Below are 15759 nucleotides of genomic sequence, written 5' to 3'. Positions count from 1 at the left end.
ACCATTGTTGAAAAAAAATCATAAAAAAGCAAGACTGGAATTTGCCAAACTACATGTTGACAAGCCACAAAGCTTCTGGGAGAATGTCCTATGGAGAGATGAGACAAAAATGATAGTTTTTGGCACGGCATATCAGCTGTAACGGGTCTGGGAGGTGGAACCTCTGAGCAACGATACAAAGGGGCAGTCCTTGTAAGGAAGCGGGTGGCTCCCAGGGTAGGCGGGCAGGTAGTCACGGCAAGTGACGGGGACAGTCTCTGGGTAGAAGGGCAGGAGGTCACGGCAAGTGACGGGGACAGTCTCTTGACAGGCGGGTGGTCACAGCAAGTGACGGCTAAGCCTCCAGATAGGCTAGCAGGCGGGTAGCAGGTGGACGCTCCCAGGTGAGCGGGCAAGAGTCTCTGGACAGGTAGGTGGTCACAGCACGTGACGGCAGAGCCTCCAGGTAGGCTAGCAGGCAGGTAGCAGGCGGACACTCCCAGGTGAGCGGGTAAGAGTCTCTGGACAGGCAGGTGGTCACAGCACGTGACGGCAGAGCCTCCAGGTAGGCTAGCAGGCAGGTAGCAGGCGGGCGCTCCCAGGTGAGCGGGCAATCAGATCCATAGACAGACTGGCAGGGCTGGTAGGCAGACTGTCGGACCGCAGGAATGCAAGTAGAAAGACAAGTAACAGGCAGGTATCAAGCAGGAATCTGGCAGGTAACTGGTAACGGGACCTGAGGGCTGAAGCAGAGTGATAGGCTATGCAACAACATTGCTCGGGCACCTCCATTTTGGAGGAGGTGCCTTATATATGGTGAGGTCCTCCGGCCATTGGCCGGGGACTCCTTAGGACGGCGCGCGCGGCCCCTTTAAGAGAGGGGGAGCGCGCCCTAAGCACAGTGGCCGGGAAGAGCGGGAGGAGGACGCCGGGCACGGAGCGGAGAGGTGAGGGGAACAGCGTCTCTGCCTAGCAGGAGGCAGGGACGCCGACGCTACAGTAGCCCCCCCTTTAGGCCCCCCTTTTTTAGGCCAGACAGAAATTTATCAAGGATGAGAGGGGCATGGATGTTCTCCCGGGGCTCCCACGTTCTCTCCTCAGGACCAAACCCCTTCCAATCCACTAGAAAAAAAGGTCGTTCCTCTTACCCTTTTGGTGGCCAGAATGTTCTCTACCTCAAACTCGTTTTCAGCGGAAACCGGAGCAGGAGGCGTACCTGTAGACTTGGAAAAAGAGTTAAGTACCACGGGTTTGAGGAGAGATACATGGAAGGAGTTAGGGATCCGCAAGTTGGCCGGGAGTTTCAATTTATAGGCCACTGGGTTGATTTGTTTGATAACTTCCAGTGGGCCGATGAACCGAGGCCCTAACTTGTAGGAAGGAATCTTGAGCCGGATATACTTGGACGAGAGCCAGACTTAATCTCCAGGACGGAATTGTGGAGGATCCAGGCGTTTTTTGTCAGCGTGTCTTTTCATCCGCTCGGACGACTGAAGGAGTGCGGATCGGGTACTCTCCCAAATGGAGGAGAATTCGCTAACAAGAGATTCCACAGCCGGATTGTCCACCGAGGTGGATACGGGAAATGGGATCCGAGGATGCTGACCGAAGACTACAAAAAACGGGGATTTGGAGGAAGATTCGCTCTCGTGATTATTGTAAGAGAACTCGGCCCATGGTAGGAGATCCACCCAGTCCGAATGGTGGGCATTAACGAAGTGCCGGAGGTAACTGGTCAGGATCTGATTGATCCGCTCCACTTGACCATTGGACTGTGGGTGGTAAGCGGAGGAGAAGTCCAGGGTGACGTCCAGCAGCTTACATGTGGCTCTCCAGAAGCGTGAGGTGAACTGAACCCCACGATCCGACACGATGTGGAGGGGCAGGCCATGGAGATGGAAGATGTGGCGGATAAAGTCTTTAGCCAGCTCGGGTGCAGACGGGAGGCCCGGCAGGGGAATGAAGTAAGCCATCTTGGAAAAGCGGTCAGCGACCACCCAAATGACCGTACAACCGGCAGAGACAGGGAGATCCGTTATAAAGTCCATAGCTATATGCTGCCACGGGGCAGCAGGTACTGGAAGAGGAAGGAGGCGACCGACTGGCAGATGTCTCGGAACCTTGTTGCGGGCGCAGGACACACAGGCTGAAACAAAGTCTATTACGTCCTTGTGCAGGGTAGGCCACCAGTAATGCCGGGTAATAAGCTGGAGGGTCTTTTTCTGACCGGCGTGGCCAGCTAGCTTAGACGAGTGACCCCAGTGTAGGATCTTCTTCCAATCAGGTACTGTTACGAACGTCTTACCGGGAGGGAGACGATTTAGATTCACGGGGGCCATATGCATTACTCTGGCGGGATCAATGATGTGCTTAGGCTCCTCCTCTAGATCAGACACCAGGAAGGATCGGAACAAGACGTCAGCTTTGATGCTTTTGTCTGCCGGGCGAAAATGAAGAACTAAATCAAAGCGGGCAAAAAACAAGGACCACCGGGCTTGGCACGGGTTAAGTCTCTGGGCGCTCTGGAGGTAAGCCAAGTTCTTGTGGTCCGTGTAAATAATTACCGGGTGAAGAGACCCCTCGAGCAGGTAACGCCACTCCTCCAGTGCCAGCTTAATGGCCAATAACTCTCGGTCTCCTATAGAATAATTGCGCTCAGAAGGGGAGAAGAGTTTGGAGAAGAAGCCGCAAGTTACCATTCTTCTGGAAGACGACTTTTGGGTAAGTACCGCTCCGGCTCCAGAGGAGGAGGCGTCCACTTCCAGGAAGAATTGTTTGTTGCCGTCCGGACGATGCAGCACCGGGGCGGAAGAGAAAGCCTGTTTTAAGGAAAGAAAGGCTTCCTCTGCTTCGGGCGGCCATTCTCTGGGATTAGTGCCTTTACGGGTGAGCGCAGAGATTGGGGCAGTCCGGGAAGAGAAGTGCGGTATGAAGAGGCGGTAGTAGTTGGCGAAGCCCAGGAACCGCTGAATAGCCTTCAACCCCTCTGGTCGGGGCCACTTCTGGATGGCAGACAGTTTCTCAGGATCCATTCGTAGGCTGGGCTGAGAGATTATGTAGCCCAAGAACGGAAGCGAGGTCTGCTCAAAGAGGCACTTCTCATATTTAGCGTAGAGGTGGTTCTGCCTGAGCCTGAGCAGGACCTGACGAACATCCCTCCGGCGAGTGAGAAGATCCGGAGAGAAGACCAAGATGTCGTCCAGGTACACCACTACGCAGGAGTAGAGAAGGTCCCGGAAGATGTCATTGACCAACTCTTGAAAGACGGCGGGAGCGTTACAGAGACCGAAGGGCATTACCAGGTATTCATAGTGACCGTCCCGGGTGTTGAATGCCGTCTTCCATTCATCCCCCTGACGGATACGGACCAGGTTACACGCCCCACGGAGGTCCAGCTTGGTGAAGGTTCTAGCCCCCCTCAGACGGTCAAATAATTCCGGAATGAGAGGAAGGGGGTATTTATTCTTCACCGTGATCTGGTTAAGGCCTCTATAGTCTATGCAGGGACAGAGTGAGCCATCCTTCTTTTTGACGAAGAAGAAGCCTGCTCCCGCCGGGGAGGTCGATTTCTGGATAAATCCCCGGGCCAGATTCTCCTCAATATATTCAGACATGGACCGGGTCTCAGCAGCGGACAAAGGGTAAATACGCCCACGGGGAGGAGTAGCGCCGGGCATCAGGTCGATTGGGCAGTCGTATGGTCTATGAGGGGGTAATGTCTCTGCCTCCTTTTTATTAAAGACGTCCGCATAAGACCAATAGGGAACCGGAAGACCAGGTAGATTGGCTGGGGTAGGAGAAGGATGGACAGGATGGACGGGAACTAAACAAGTCTTATGGCAGTCCTGTCCCCAGCGAAGGACTTCTCCGGTCTGCCAATCAAGCACGGGTGCATGTTTCTGAAGCCAAGGTAGGCCTAGCAAGAGGGCGTGAGAGAGTCCAGGCAGAACATGAAAGAAGATGCTCTCTGAGTGCAGCATTCCCACCTGCAGGGTTATGGATTCGGTGATGAGTTGGATGGGATGTGGTAAGAGGCCCCCATCTACGGCAGCGACAGATAAGGGTACAGCTAGAGGTTTGGTGGGAATGCGGTATTTCTCTACCAGGGACTGAGAAATGAGATTTCCGGTAGCTCCAGACTCAAGTTGGGCTAGTTCAAAATAACGGTTCTCCCCGCAGATGATAGAGACCGACAGCAACAGAGATGGAGAGGGTTTACTCTTATCTAGGACGACCTCTCTGAGCGATCCTAGACACAGGCGTTTCCCGACCTCTCCGGGCAGGAACGGATCCGGTGCTCCTTACTGCCACAGTAGAAGCAGCTCCCCTCGGCTCGGCGTAACTCTTGACGGGTCTTGACCATCTTGGTCTGGTCGACCTGCATAGGCTCGGGTGAGTGCGCCTGGGGAGTAACGGGAGAAGTGACGGGTTTCTGGAAGGTAGGGGCTAGACGTGGAAACCTCCTCTCACGGGTGACCTCTTTGGCGCGCTCCTGGAACCGGATGTCTATCCGGGTGGCAAGAGTTATTAAGTCGTCGAGAGTGGTAGGAATGTCCCGACCGGCGAGTTCATCTTTAATACGGCCGGACAGACCCTCCCAAAAGACAGACACCAGGGCGTCGTTATCCTAGGCTAGCTCCGAAGCAAGGGTACGGAACCGTATGGCATATTGGCCCACGGTGAGATTTCCTTGACGGAGGCGTAGCAGAGATGATGCGGATGAGCTCTTCCGTCCTGGTTCATCAAAGACTTTCCGGAAAGCCGTGAGAAAGGCTGGCAGGTTGGACACCAGGGGGTCTCCTCTCTCCCATAGAGGATTTAGCCAAGCCAGTGCCTCTCCCGTGAGATGGGACATGATGAAGGCTACTTTGGCTCGGTCGGTGGAAAACTGGTGTGCCAACAGTTCGAAGTGCAGAGTGCACTGGTTAATGAAGCCCTGTGCCTGGCTGGGATCTCCGCCAAAACGAGGAGGAGCGGAGAGGCGGGGACCGGGAAGAGATGCCATGGTGTTGATGGGCTGCGGCGGTGCCGGGGTAGTAAGTGTGCGTGTGGAGGCAGCTCCCGAAGAGGTAGACAATGTGTCCAGGCGGGAGTTAACACTACGCAGATGACTCAGGATGGACTCCTGTTGGGACCTCTGACGGGAAAGTTCATGACACAAGTCCGAGAGCGAGGGAGCTTGGGTGCCACCGGGTTCCATGGCCCGAGCAAACTGCAACGGGTCTGGGAGGTGGAACCTCTGAGCAACGATACGAAGGGGCAGTCCTTGTAAGGAAGCGGGTGGCTCCCAGGGTAGGGGGGCAGGTAGTCACGGCAAGTGACGGGGACAGTCTCTGGGTAGAAGGGCAGGAGGTCACGGCAAGTGACGGGGACAGTCTCTTGACAGGCGGGTGGTCACGGCAAGTGACGGCTAAGCCTCCAGATAGGCTAGCAGGCGGGTAGCAGGTGGACGCTCCCAGGTGAGCGGGCAAGAGTCTCTGAACAGGCAGGTGGTCACAGCACGTGACGGCAGAGCCTCCAGGTAGGCTAGCAGGCAGGTAGCAGGCGGACGCTCCCAGGTGAGCGGGTAAGAGTCTCTGGACAGGCAGGTGGTCACAGCACGTGACGGCAGAACCTCCAGGTAGGCTAGCAGGCAGGTAGCAGGTGGACGCTCCCAGGTGAGCGGGCAAGAGTCTCTGGACAGGTAGGTGGTCACAGCACGAGACGGCAGAGCCTCCAGGTAGGCTAGCAGGCAGGTAGCAGGCGGACGCTCCCAGGTGAGCGGGTAAGAGTCTCTGGACAGGCAGGTGGTCACAGCACGTGACGGCAGAGCCTCCAGGTAGGCTAGCAGGCAGGTAGCAGGCGGGCGCTGCCAGGTGAGCGGGCAATCAGATCCATAGACAGACTGGCAGGGCTGGTAGGCAGACTGTCGGACCGCAGGAATGCAAGTAGAAAGACAAGTAACAGGCAGATATAAAGCAGGAATCTGGCAGGTAACTGGCAGGTAACTGGCAGGTAACTGGTAACGGGACCTGAGGGCTGAAGCAGAGTGATAGGCTATGCAACAACATTGCTCGGGCACCTCCATTTTGGAGGAGGTGCCTTATATATGGTGAGGTCCTCCGGCCATTGGCCGGGGACTCCTTAGGACGGCGCGCGCGGCCCCTTTAAGAGAGGGGGAGCGCGCGCGCCCTAAGCACAGTGGCCGGGAAGCAGCGCACGCTGCCAGCAGAGCGGGAGGAGGACGCCGGGCACGGAGCGGAGAGGTGAGGGGAACAGCGTCCCTGCCTAGCAGGAGGCAGGGACGCCGACGCTACATCAGCTCTATGTTCACAGATGGAAAAATGAAGCATATCAAGAAAAGAACACTGTCCCTACTGTGAAACATGGAGGAGGCTCTGTTATGCTCTGGGGCTGCTTTGCTGCATCTGGCACAGGGTGTCTTGAATCTGTGCATGGTACAATGAAATCTCAAGACTATCAAGGGATTCTAGAGAGAAATGTGCTGCCCAGTGTCAGAAAGCTTGGTCTCAGTCGCAGGTCATGGGTCTTACAACAGGATAATGACCCAAAAACACACAGCTAAAAACACCCAAGAATGGCTAAGAGGAAAACATTAGACTATTTTGAAGTGGCCTTCTATGAGCCCTGACCTAAATCCTATTGAGCATCTTTGGAAAGAGCTGAAACATGGCGTCTGGAAAAGGCAACCTTCAAACACAAGACAACTGGATCAGTTTGCTTATGAGGAGTGGGCCAAAATACCTGTCGAGAGGTGCAGAAGTCTCATTGACAGTTACAGGAATCGTTTGATTGCAGTGATTGCCTCAAAAGGTTGTTCAACTAAATATTAAGTTAAGAAGAACCATCATTTCTGTCCAGGCCTAGGTCATGACCTTAATTTTTTTTAATATTCTGTGGAAGCAGAAAAGCAATGTCTGACTTTCATTTGTTCATTTTCATAGATTTTGAATTTATTATTACTTTTGTCAGATTCAAGTTATTTCTGTGACCATTGTGGGTTTTTCTTTCATTAAACAAGGGGTACCAACAATTTTGACCACGTGTGTATAATAATCAGTACTTTGCGTGTGTTATTGTCGCTACTTAGATGTATCTACTAAATAAATAAAATAAAATAAAAACAGTGTGGGCTCCCGCGTATTTGACCAGCAGAGGGAAAGCTGACCACTGGGGGCTGATTTTACTAGCCAGGGAAGGGGCTATTAGGCAAACTTCTTCCCTGGCTATTAATTACAGCCCACAGCTGTTTTATTAGCGTTTACTGGCTAGACTACAGGGGGACCCCAGAAAAAAATTGACCTAGGGATCTCCTATAAATTCTACCCAGCAAAGGCTAAACAGACAGCTGTAGGCTGATATTAATAGCCAGTGAAGGGGCCATGGATACTGGCCCCCTCCGAGGATAATAATATCAGCCCTCAGTGGCCCCAGAAATGGTGCATCAATAAGATGCGCCAATTCTGGAGCTTAGCCTCGCTCTTCTCACTTGCCATGGTATGGTGGGAAGTGAGGTAATAGGGTTGGGGTTCATGTCAGCCTTGTATTGGCAGCTGATATGAAGCTCAGGTTAGTAATGGAGAGGTGTCTATAAGACGTCCCCATTACTAACGCCATAGTAAAAGTTTTGACAGAAACACACGGCCTGAAAAAAATCCTTTCTTTAAAATAAAAGTCCACATTGGTTTACGTATTTATTTAAAAATAACAAACACTTTTATACTCACCTTACATCTATTCCTCTGAAGCCCGTGTCACCCGTGAAAAACCGGAAAATCATAAACAAAAATACTCACCTTCACACCTAATCCCCTGAAGCCATTGTCCCCTGTAAAAAAACTAAAATAAAAGCAACCATAATACTCACCTGTCCGACATACTGTCCCACTCCGTAATCCATCTCTGAGATATTTGTTTTACAACCTAAGCAGTGGCATGAGGCTACTGTCCAGACTGCAAACCAGGACACAATGAGCTGCTGCGAGCGCAGCTTCAGTGACGAGCGGTGACTTCATAGAGGGTTCTGCCGGTCACGGTGCTAGCGGTGATCTCACTGAGGTCACTGCAGTTCATTGTCCTGGCTCACAGAGAACTGCCCGTGGGAACGCAACTTCAGTGATTGGCAGTACCCTCCATGAAGTCACAGCTCATCACTGAAGCTGCACTTGTAGCAGCTCATTGTGTCCTGGTTTGCAGCCTGGACAGTAGTTGTAAACCAAATATCGCAGAGATAGATTACGGCGTGGGACAATATGTCACACAGGTGAGTATTATGGGTGGTTTTTATTTTAGTTTTTTAAAGGGGACAATGGATTCAGGGGATTAGGTGTAAGGCAGTGTGCCCACGATGCGTTTTTTAAGCATTTCTGCAGCAGCAATTCCGCTGCAGATACGCTTAAAAAATGCTTGGTAGAAGGCCTGCCATGTTCCCCAATGATAATCCGCATGTGCTGTGCACCTGCTGCGGAAATTTCCGCTGTGGGTTATCATTGCGGAAAAAAACGCAGCACTACCAATTATTTTGCGGAAGCGCTGCGTTTTCGCCGCCATTGACTTGCATTGGAAAGCATGTAATCCGCATCACTGCATCTGTACATGCGGAATCCATGCGTTTCAATGTGCGGATGGTACCCGGGTCTGGAGAAGAGGAGACTCTCCTCCAGACCTGGGTACCATAGAACCTGTAAAAAAAGGAATAAGCGAAAAAATAAATATTATATTTACCTTCTGATGGCCCCCGGTGTGCTTGTCTTCGCTTGCCGGCAGATCGCGGTGGACTGAAGGACCTGCGCTGACGTCATTTAGTCATGTGACGGCAGGTCCTTCAGTGTCAGCAAGCCAGGACGGATCGAATAAAGACTCCGTGGGCCATTAGAAGGTCAGTATAATTTATTTTTTTATTTTTTAACATTCTTTATGGTCACACTATATAAATCCATGCCGTTTGCATGGATTTATATAGTGTGACCAAGTTGTCACAAGCACTTTCCAAGTGATGCTAAAATCGCTTGGAAAGCGCTTGACAACCCGCATTGCGGAAATGCATGTGAAGAATGCTTCACATCCGCTTGTCCCTGGCAGGAAAAACACATGTACAATCCGCATGCGTTTTTTCTGCCAGGGAGATGCAGAAACGCTCTGGAAAAAATCCGGAGCATTTCTACATCATGGGCACATAGCCTAACAGTGAGTATAATGTGTTTTTTATTTTATTCTTAATTTTACACTTCTTGTAGACAGTGGGGGCTGCCTACAACTCTCAACATTGTCCCTTACTCGTGCTGATCTCAGTGGGACAATGATGAGAGCTGCCTCCAGCATCCGGCGCTTAGGAACAGTGCGCACTGTACTGCTGATTCCCAGGCGCCGGTACGTGTCATGCTGATGACACACGGATGTCATCCGTGTGTCATCAGTGTGCACGTGTACATGACGCATTTTATGCATGCTGAGCAAAAAAAATAAAATGTCTGCAAGTTTTTCACATGGACAGAAGATCTGTGTGATGATCCTGACATCTGCGCATACCCATTGAATATAATGGGTGTGCTTATGTCCGTATTTGCGGCCCTTTAAAAACAGACCGCATACGGACATAAAATCGGACGTGTGAAGGGGGCCTAAGAGAACAATGATATTTAGGAGCACAGAAAGTCATGTTATTTAGAGAGAAAGATGCAATTAAAGGGATAGCCTCATATTCCACCACTCCATCATTGAAACCATCAATGATCTGCTGCCATGATCAAAATTTGTATAAATGTCATTCCAACATCATGCTGAATTTTAGGGATTGACAGTGGTAAGCCATATTCTGAAACCACATCGGACTGTATGGGAGCTTGAGATTGGCTGACCATGGAATAAATGGACCAGACCGATTTTGTTTTATGACTTTCTTACTTATGATGCTCGGCTCTTGCTCATAGAAGGGGTAACAAACAAGTGACCTCACTTTTTGACATGCACTTAATAGAGTATAGTGACCAAGACTGTCTTTTTGAGACAACCCCTTTAATATTCACCTATATACTGTAGCTTCTCCATTATTTACAGTTTGGATTAGAAGTGAAGTAGAATTTTATGACCTATTCATTTGTCAGGGTCCACACAAGCAGCTGCAAGTAAAGAACACTCTATACTCTTTAGCCATAATTTTATACTAATTAGTACCCTGTAGTCACGATCCATAGGGATAAAATAATACCTTTTGTATTTAAATAGTTACATTTTCCGTTTGCAGGTTACAAGTGGAGGAAGTCGTGTGGAAATATTGGAAGGAGTGATAAAGAGAACGTGCCGGTGCCAGAACTAACGGTAAACAAGCCAGGTGGCAAACCGCTTCACGAAAACATGAGTTTACAGGTACAGTAGACAAAGTTTAGATCGTTTTTAACTTTCTTCACAACTAGGTCATCACTTCCAATTCTGACCGATTCTGGATTCTTACAGATCCACCATGGTTCATCTTACTTGTCTGACAGTCAAAACCTGATGGAAGAGGCATGGCCGGTGTCATGCGTCCCATTTTTAATGGATTCATAATGATGATGATGATGATAATAAATCTACATTGACCTGTTCTGTAATAGTCACTAAAATGGATCTTATTGACTATTAATGGATTACTTAGGTTTCTATTTTTTTGTTTTCCTGGCCGACTACAAGATGTAACAATTGCTAACTAGTGATGAGCGAGCACTAAAATGCTCGGGTACTCGTTGCTCGGGTCGAGCACATTTGAAATACTCGGGTGCTCGACCCGAGCAACGAGCCCAATGTAAGTCTATGGGAAACTCGAGCATTTTTCAGGCGGCTCCCCCCGGCGGTCTGCAGAGGGCCTAAAAATTGCCCAAATCAATGGGAACAGTGCTCAAATGACATGGGAACAGCATGGGGAAGACCCCTGGAAGCATTTCTGACTCCCAGATCACTGGTGTCAACAACGTTGTCAGAGTATTAAGCTTTACGGACTCACAATAAAACATACGTACAAAAACGAAACCAAAATGGATTTTCCTGGGAAATATGTTAAGGAACATCCTTTCCAGGGTAATGACTAGAGATGAGCGGTGTTCGACTAGAACTGTTCGCCAATCTCAAATTCGAGCTGTTTTGGGCGGTGTTCGAGTTGTTCGACGATCCCGAACGATTTGCAAAAAATTCGGCTGTTCGAGGTTATGTTCGATAACTGTTCGTGCACCAAAAGCGTGTCCTGCATGTCTGGCGCTATTTAGAGCACCAATCATGCAGGGATTGTCTGCCACTCACTGTAATGCCACAGCCATGGTGGTTGTGGCATTACAGTGATTGCCCAAATCGATGGGAACAGTGCCAACAGTGAAACATGAAAAGCCGGCAATTCAGCAGCGGCATACACCTGTACCCGACAATTTAGAACCGAAAGAATAGAGCTTCACACATAGATTAGATAGATATAAACATGTCAGTCACATATATACGAAGTACAGTGAAAGTGCTGCTTACTGTACTTGTCATTTAGCGTAAAGGATTTATCAAAAAAAATAATAGTGTTTTCATGCACCGTCTCTTTAAAAAAGCCAGCCGGCAATTCAGCAGCGGTACCCGACAATTTAGAATAGAAAGAATAGAGAATCACACATAGATTAGATAGATAGAAACATGTCAGTCACATATATATGAAGTACAGTGACAGTGCTGCTTACTGTACTTGTCATTTAGCGTAAAGGATTTATCAAAAAAAATAATAGTGTTTTCATGCACCGTCTCTTTAAAAAAGCCGGCCGGCAATTCAGCAGCGGTACCCGACAATTTATAACAGACAGAATAGAGCTTCACACATAGATTAGATAGATAGAAACATGTCAGTCACATATATATGAAGTACAGTGATAGTCTTGGTTACTGTACTTGTCATTTAGTATTAAAATAAAGGATTTATTATTAAAAAAAATTGGCGTGGGGTTCCCCTTAATTTTAGGCTCTAGCGGAGGTTAAGCAGACGACTGGGGCAGATGTTTGAAGCCTGGGAAGGGGGTAATACCCACGGAGCTTCCCAGGCTACTAATATCAGCCCCCAGCTGAATACATAGCCTTTACTAGCTATTAAAATGGGGGACCCCCCAAAAAAAATGACGTGGGGTCCCCCCTAATTTAATAGCTAGCAAAGGCTAGGCAGACAGCTGGGGGCTGATATTAATAGCCCAGGAAGGGAGCCATGAATATTGGCCCCCTCCCAGGCTAGAAACACCAGCCGTCAGCCACCCCAGAAATGGCGCATTCATAGGATGCGCCAATTCTGGCACTTAGCCTCGCTCTTCCACGCTGCCCTGGTGCGGTGGCAGGGGGTAATAGGGTTGGGGTTGATGTCAGCTTATAATGCCAGCTGACATCAAGCCCAGGTTAGTAATGGAGAGGCGTCTATAAGACACCCCCATTACTAACCCCATAGTCAAAGTTAAAAAAAACACAAACACCCAGAATAAAGTCCTTTAATTGAAATAAAGACACAATCCTTTATTGTTCTAAATTAAACCATACTTACCATCACGCCCATTCCAGCTGAAGCCAACGATCTCCTGCAATAAAAGAAAAATAATAAAGCAACCTCATCCTTACCTTTCCATGGTTCCCACGACAGCTTCAGCTCTGCTACATCGAGATGACAGGCTGGACCGCAGCAGAACGCTGCCATCCAGCCTCTCAACCCGCAGACACTGAGAAGCGCAGGCTTGCTTGCGCTGCTCAGCGTCTCTCTGTGACGACATCCAGATGAGCCGAGTTCATGTCCAATGAACTCGGCTCACCTCATGCACGTCACTGACAGCGTGGGAAAATTCTCACGCTGAAGCGGTGAGTGCAGGAGAATTCTCCCACGCTGTCAGTGACGTGCATAAGGTGAGCTCATGTCCAATGAACTCAGCTCACCTCCTGCACGTCACTGACAGCGTGGGAGAATTCTCCTGCACTCAGCGCTTCAGCGTGAGAATTCTCCCACGCTGAAGCGCTGAGTGCAGGAGAATTTTCCCACGCTGTCAGTGACGTGCATAAGGTGAGCTCATGTCCAATGAACTCAGCTCACCTCCTGCACGTCACTGACAGCGTGGGAGAATTCTCCTGCACTCAGCGCTTCAGTGTGAGAATTCTCCCACGCTGAAGTGCTGAGTGCAGGAGAATTTTCCCACGCTGTCAGTGACGTGCATGAGGTGAGCCGAGTTCATTGGACATTAACTCGGCTCATCTGGATGCCCTCACAGAGAGACACTGTGGAGCGCAAGCAAGCCTGCGCTTCTCAGTGTCTGCGGGATGACAGGCTGGATGGCAGCGTTCTGCTGCGGTCCAGCCAGTCATCTCGATGTAGCAGAGCTGAAGCTGTCATGGGAACCATGGAAAGGTAAGGATGATGTTGCTTTATTATTTTTCTTTTATTTCAGGAGATCGTTGGCTTCAGCTGGAATGGGCGTGATGGTAAGTATGGTTTAATTTAGAACAATAAAGAATTGTGTGTTTATTTCAATTAAAGGACTTTTTTCTGGGTGTTGTGTTTTTTTTAAATACTTTACTAGAAATTCATGGTGGTCATGTCTAATATTGGCGTGACCCCATGAATTTCGGGCTTAGGGCCAGCTGATAATGCCAAGCTGGCCCTAACCCCTTTATTACCCAGTGAGCCACCGCATCAGGGCCCTGGATGAGTTGGGTACAGCGCCAGAAGATGGCGCTTCTATGAACGCGCCATTTTCCGGGGTGGCTGCGGACTGCAATTTGCAGCGGGGGTGGCCCAGAAAGCTTGGGCCTCCCTGCGCTGCGGATTCCAGCCCCCAGCTGCCTAGTTGTACCTGGCTGGACACAAAAACAGGGCGAAGCCCCACGTCAATTTTCTTTAAATTATTTCATGAAATAATTAAGAAAAAAAGGGCTTCCCTATATTGTTGTGTCCGGCCAGGTACAAATAGGCAGCTGGTGGTTGGGGGCAACCCGTTCCTGCCTGCTGTACCTGGCTGGACACAAATATAGTGCGAAGCCCCACGTCAATTTTTTTTAAATTATTTCATGAATTTCCTGAAATAATTTAAAAAAATTGAAGTGGGGCTTCGCACTATATTTGTGTCCAGCCAGGTACAGCAGGCAGGAACGGGCTGCCCCCATCCACCAGCTGCCTATTTGTACCTGGCCGGACACAACAATATAGGGAAGCCCTTTTTTTCTTAATTATTTCATGAATTTCATGAAATAATTAAAAAAAATTGAAGTGGGGCTTCGCACTATATTTGTGTCCAGCCAGGTACAGCAGGCAGGAACGGGCTGCCCCCAACCACCAGCTGCCTATTTGTACCTGGCCGGACACAACAATATAGGGAAGGCCTTTTTTTCTTAATTATTTCATGAATTTCATGAAATAATTAAAAAAAAAGTACGTGGGGCTTCGCCCTATTTTTGTGTCCAGCCAGGTACAACTAGGCAGCTGGGGGCTGGAATCTGCAGCGCAGGGAGGCCCAAGCTTTCTGGGCCCCCCCGCTACAAATTGCAGTCCGCAGCCACCCCGGAAAATGGCGCGTTCATAGAAGCGCCATCTTCTGGCGCTGTACCCAACTCATCCAGGGCCCTGGTGCGGTGGCTCACTGGGTAATAAAGGGGTTAGGGCCAGCTTGGTATTATCAGCTGGCCCCAAGCCCAAAATTCATGGGGTCACGCCAGTATTAGACATGACCGCCATGAATTTCTAGTAAAGTATTTAAAAAAAACACAACACCCAGAATAAAGTCCTTTAATTGAAATAAAGACACAATTCTTTATTGTTCTAAATTAAACCATACTTACCATCACACCCATTCCAGCTGAAGCCAACGATCTCCTGCAATAAAAGAAAAATAATAAACCAACCTCATCCTTACCTTTCCATGGTTCGCACGACAGCTTCAGCTCTGCTACATCGAGATGACTGGCTGGACCGCAGCAGAACGCTGCCATCCAGTCTGTCATCCCGCAGACACTGAGAAGCGCAGGCATGCTTGCGCTCCTCACTGTCTCGCTGTGACGGCATCCAGATGAGCCGAGGTCATGTCCAATGAACTCGGCTCACCTCATGCACGTCACTGACAGCGTGGGAAAATTCTCACGCTGAAGTGCTGAGTGCAGGAGAATTCTCCCACGCTGTCAGTGATGTGCATGAGGTGAGCTCATGTCCAATGAACTCAGCTCACCTCCTGCACGTCACTGACAGCGTGGGAAAATTCTCCTGCAATCAGCGCTTCAGCGTGAGAATTTTCCCACGCTGTCAGTGACGTGCATGAGGTGAGCCGAGTTCATTGGACATGAACTCGGCTCATCTGGATGTCGTCACAGAGAGACGCTGAGCAGCGCAAGCAAGCCTGCGCTTCTCAGTGTCTGCGGGATGACAGGCTGGATGGCAGCGTTCTGCTGCGGTCCAGCCTGTCATCTCGATGTAGCAGAGCTGAAGCTGTCGTGGGAACCATGGAAAGGTAAGGATGAGGTTGCTTTATTATTTTTCTTTTATTGCAGGAGATCGTTGGCTTCAGCTGGAATGGGCGTGATGGTAAGTATGGTTTAATTTAGAACAATAAAGGATTGTGTCTTTATTTCAATTAAAGGACTTTATTCTGGGTGTTTGTGTTTTTTTTAACTTTGACTATGGGGTTAGTAATGGGGGTGTCTTATAGACGCCTCTCCATTACTAACCTGGGCTTGATGTCAGCTGGCATTATAAGCTGACATCAACCCCAACCCTATTACCCCCTGCCACCGCACCAGGGCAGCGTGGAAGAGCGAGGCTAAGTG

The 15759-nt window shown here is 49.6% G+C and overlaps 1 protein-coding gene across 1 annotated transcript in view; it reads left to right on the top strand.

The window, feature by feature from the left end:
- The window catches only part of CUNH10orf90 (chromosome unknown C10orf90 homolog), a 320876-nt gene that overhangs the window by 153895 nt on the left and 151222 nt on the right, over positions 1 to 15759 (top strand). Inside the window, exon 5 of the mRNA XM_073681344.1 lies at positions 10223 to 10344. Within this exon, the coding sequence (XP_073537445.1) occupies positions 10223 to 10344 (122 nt within the window). The remainder of the gene's footprint in view (positions 1 to 10222; positions 10345 to 15759) is intronic.

The sequence above is a fragment of the Phyllobates terribilis genome, unplaced genomic scaffold (assembly GCF_046119375.1).
Source record: "Phyllobates terribilis strain yellow unplaced genomic scaffold, ASM4611937v1 Scaffold_5__5_contigs__length_657084704, whole genome shotgun sequence".
NCBI lineage: Eukaryota > Metazoa > Chordata > Amphibia > Anura > Dendrobatidae > Phyllobates > Phyllobates terribilis.
Note: the sequence above shows the minus strand (reverse complement) of the source record. Positions and strands in the feature narration are given on the sequence as shown.